This window comes from Labeo rohita, chromosome 15 (assembly GCF_022985175.1).
Source record: "Labeo rohita strain BAU-BD-2019 chromosome 15, IGBB_LRoh.1.0, whole genome shotgun sequence".
Taxonomy (NCBI): Eukaryota; Metazoa; Chordata; class Actinopteri; order Cypriniformes; family Cyprinidae; genus Labeo; species Labeo rohita.
The window spans coordinates 8,694,508-8,699,417 of record NC_066883.1 but is presented as its reverse complement, the minus strand read 5'-3'; the positions used below and the strand labels follow the sequence as shown (position 1 = coordinate 8,699,417).

At 37.1% G+C, this 4,910-nt stretch overlaps 1 protein-coding gene across 1 annotated transcript; it reads right to left on the bottom strand.

Moving 5' to 3' along the window:
* Positions 1–501: 501 nt before the first annotated feature.
* On the bottom strand, positions 502–3,584 carry LOC127177128 (ribonuclease inhibitor-like). Its single transcript, XM_051129186.1, has 4 exons — positions 3,568–3,584; positions 3,133–3,306; positions 1,717–1,887; positions 502–643 (listed from the first exon to the last, which is right to left on the bottom strand). Exons 1-4 carry the CDS (start codon positions 3,582–3,584, stop codon positions 628–630), a joined length of 378 nt encoding a protein of 125 aa, XP_050985143.1. The 3' UTR covers positions 502–627.
* Between the last annotated feature and the right edge of the window lie 1,326 nt (positions 3,585–4,910).

Below are 4,910 nucleotides of genomic sequence, written 5' to 3'. Positions count from 1 at the left end.
CCAAATACATTGCAGATATGCTCACTGAATATAAACCTAACAGACCACTCAGATCATTAGGAGAGTCAGTTAGAAATACCAAGGGTTCACACAAAACAAGGGGAATCCGCTTTTAGCTATTATGCTGCCCGCAGTTGGAATCAGCTTCCAGAAGAGATCAAATGTGCTAAAACATGAGCTACATTTAAATCTAGACTCAAAACTCATCTGTTTAGCTGTGCATTTACTGAATGAGCACTGTGCTACGTCCGAACTCCTTGCACTATGTACAATCATTTTCTGTTTTTAACGGTCTTGAATTCATTTTAAATCAATTTTTAAATCATTTTAAAAGTGTTTAATTTTTTTGTTTTATTGTTGTGATTATTGTTTTTATGATTATTCTACTGCCTTTTTTGTGAATTGTTGTCTTTATTACTGTTTTTATGATTATTCTACTTCCTTTTATGTAAAGCACTTTGAATTACCTTTGTATGAAATGTGCTATATAAATAAACTTGCCTTGCCTAAAGATCACAAGGGCTGCTATACGTAAGCCGTCCGCCATATAGGAATGTCTGTAAACACCTGAGAGCCGGTGCAACTGCAGTTATATGCATGTATGAATATTTATATCTATAGTAGACTTCAGAAGATGCTTTTGCTAAACACAATAAAACAAGACGAAACTGTTAGCTAACAAGGCATTTAAAAGATACTTTAGTTTAAAAACCTGTAATATTGAGTTAATACATATTAAAACCACAAACCAACATGTTCTTATCTCTGAAAGTTTATCCAATTTCCTCAGGAATTTAAATATTATTGTTTTTTACAACCAGATGCTGCACAATGTTGTTGCATCTTGAAACTTATTGATTATTATTGTGAGTGATGACAGAACATTCCAAGATGGCAGACGTAATGACAACAGATCTGGAGTGATTGAATGTGGCATCTACCTATACATATCTATAATACAACCAAACAACTCACTGAGAGCAGAAACTACGGTAATGCAGGACTGTCAGTCATCGGCCGTGGGCGGAGCCTAAACAATGTGACATCACACTGCTCAGAGAATCAAAACGGCAGGACTAATGCGACTGATTTGTTTTAATGGGGATTAAAAAATAAGAAGTGGGTGGATTTTTATCATTGTAGGGTGGTTGTGCTCACACACCGTCAACACATATTTATGTCCAAACATCATGGAAAAGTGGATTTTGCATTATAGGTGCCCTTTCTTTCAGTCTGTGAGCGCATGGATGCCTGTCCACATACGTTGGTGGTCAGTGTTTTTAAATTGGTCTTCAATCCTCAGTTTGTAGTCAGTAAACAGGATTTCATTCAGCAGTCACAGCAGAAGTGAGAGACAAAATTTAGTCTATTCAAAAGTTAGTATGAATCTATTCTAAGAAGGCTGGAAGCTGTATTAAAAGCAAACAATGGTAAATACACTAATAAGATACTGGCTATTTCTAATGTGCTCACATTATGTTCTCTAACCTCTGTGCACTTAAAGGGGTAGTTCACCCAAAAATGAAAATTACCCCATGATTTACTCACCTCAAGCCATCCTAGATGTATATGAATCTCTTTTCAGACAAATATAATTAGCTATATTAAAAAATGTCCTGGCTCTTAAAGCTTTATAACGTGGGGTCAGACTCAAAGGAGAATTAAAATATACTACTGTAACATTACTAGTCATGTGAAATGATGTAAGATACTCACTTCAGTGTGTTGAGTTGACAGTGTTTATCCTGCAGTAGAGCAGCGATCTGATTCACTCCTGTGTCTCCTAGTTTATGTCCACTCAGATTCAGCTCTCTCAGGAGTAACGGGTTTTTACCCACAATTCCAGTCACATACTGACAGGCTTCATCTGCAGCAGGACCCAAAAACCTGCAGAAGAGAAGATAAAACAGGAATCAATTTATTTAAAGGGGTCATGGGATGCCCATTTTCCACAAGTTGATATGATTCTTTAGGGTCTTAATGAAAAGTCTCTAATATACTTTGATTAAAAATTCTCAATGGTTTTGTAAAACAACACCCCTTTTACCTTGTCAAAATCAACTCTGCAAAAATCATCTCATTCTAAGGGGTTGTTCCTTTAAATGCAAATGAGCTCTGCTACCCCGCCCCTCTCTTCTCTCTGTTGACGATCTTGTTTACATTAGCCGCATTTAGCCGCTAAACTTCCTAACTGTTATAAGGAAAGGTGATCGCAAAGATTCAAAAAAAAAAAAAACTTATACTCACTTCTGCTGTAAGTGAAGCTGGATTGAATGATTTTGAACAAAGATATATGTAGATCGGGAGGTGCATTCCCTTTACAAACAAACATAATCTACTGCATCTTCAGCAGCTCAGATGTCGGGAGTAAATGACGACCACTATGTTCATTATTACATCCAGCAACACAACACCTCAATCACTCAATCTGAGATATTCTTGTCTAACTTACATCCCTGCTCCGGCATCAAAACAAGGAAAGTTACTGGACTGTGACAGCTGGTCTGAGGTAAGAGCTCATGTCAATCAACTAGTGGGGTGTGACGCCACAACGACAGACATCTGAGAATGGCTCGATTTGAAAAAGGGGATATTATTTTTACAGATTAAAAAAACCACTGCATGGATTTTTATCATTAGGGTAGATTTGTACATACACTGACAACACACATTAATGTTCAAACAATGTTAAAAGTGAACTTAGCATCCGATGACCCCTTTAACTGATGTCTGTGTTATGCAACAACAGTAATTCTGCTCATTATGAGAGAAACTGCAGGTTCAGGTTCAGACATATTTGTGTGTGCTGAATTATCACCAGTCCTCTCCTGACACACAATACATGTTTGTGGCCTGTTATATAATGTGCTGAATACCAGCACATCTAGTGACCCAAAATGTCTGATTAACCTATAACTTTTAACACAACTAAACTGTGTTGACATTTATCATCAAAACAACAGCAGCTGCAGCATCTGATCTTTCAAGTTTGATCATCTTAAACATTCTTGAAGCAACAAATTATGTACCTTAGTGAAATAATATAATATAATATAATATAATATAATATAATATAATATAAATTTATTCACATGCTTATAATTTATTTTGCATTATTTCATCATCTCTCACCTCAGTGTCTTGAGTTGACAGTTTGGATCCTGTAGTAAATCACTGAGCTCCTTCACTCCTGATTGTCCAGGATCATTTCCTGTGAGATCCAGCTCTATCAGGTGTGAAGGGTTTGATCTCAGAGCTGAAGCCAGAGCTTTATAACCTTCTTCAGTGATACTGCAGTCTGAAAGTCTAGAACCAGAATGAAAATGTCACATTCAGATGATTAATCATTTATTCTAGAAATGACCTAAACAACGTAAATCCCTAAACACAATATGTTATTCCTTATTCAAATGAACTAAAGCTTAGCTGTAAAGCAAAATCTGACTAAATTAAATCTAAATATCATTGATTTAAAAAAAAAAAAAAAAAAAAAAAAAAAAAACTTTAAATTGTTAGACATCAATTCACTGTAGTATCTCCAGCTTACAGTCACTTTAAAGCTTTAACCTTCTGATGCTCCTCATTTGTGAGGTACACTTGTGCTCTTCATGGTCAAAAGACACTGAACACCTGAAATGTATATAACTTTTTTTTTTTTTTTTTTTTCAGTAAAACAAATGTAATATATTTTTGTTCCATATAGTTCTGTGCAAAAATCTTTTTCCACTAGTATTTTCACAAGAATGGGTTTAAGTCAGTTATTTCTATCTTTTGCTGTAGTGTGTCAGTAGGAAATATCAGTTTACATTTCCAAACATTCATTTTGCCATTAATTTTAATAATCCGGTCAGATTATTTGCACAAGGAGTCTGACAACAGCCAGTGCTCCACACAGAGATCTGATCTCATCATCATTCAGTTCGTCTGGAATGACATGAAGAAACAGAACAAACTGAGACAGACTAAATCCAGAAGAACTGTGACAACATCTCAAAGATGCTTTAAGAGAGGCTTAAAGTTTTTACACAGTTGCTTACTTTTATTAGGTTATGGATTTGGATATTTATTCAGACTTTATTTGCAAGGGAGCGGAGATTCGCCAGGTGAATACTCGGCAACGGAGTCCTAAAACCGCACTGTCGGAATTTCACGAGCACGCCGGCACGTTTTCCTCGCTTGCGTCGCTTGCAGCGCTTGTATAGGAACGCAGCCCCTCCAACTAAAATGTCAAGTAAGACGTCTGAATGTTCAAACGTTGGCAAAAAGTTATTTGGTGTGCTATTTCTTATGTCCAAGAGCTCGTTTCTTGAGAAGCTGATCAGAAAAATGTTGCTTAAGACAGGACAAACAAACAAAAACAGAAAAAGTACAATAGAGCAACAAACCGAGGCAGCCATCCGCGGTGCCATCTTGATTGTTCGATCTAGACCGATCTTGCTCTAAATATGTCTTGTAGTTTTTCCAGCTGGCCGTAGAGACGAGGCAGTGAAACTATATGCAATTCTGGACGAACAGAGCAACAGGTCACTGGTTCGTTCACAGTTCTTTGAAGTGTTCAATGACAAAAGTCAGAGTGCTCCTTACTTATTGAGAACATGCGCAGGAGTAAAGGAGTCAGCTGGAAGAAGGGCCAGTGGCTATAAGGTGGAATCTCTAGATGGAACTGTTCGCATCCCATTGCCAAGCCTTATAGAATGCAATGACATACCTGATAATAGAGATGAGATTCCAACCATGTGGCTCGCAGTCATACACACCTAAAGTCAGTGGCACACCTCATTCCAGAACAGGACCCACAAGCCCCAATTATGCTTCTCTTAGGTCGGGATGTTATAAGAGTTCATAAAGTCCGTAAACAGGTAAATGGCCCACATAATCTGCCCTATCCTCAGAAGTTGGATTTGGGATGG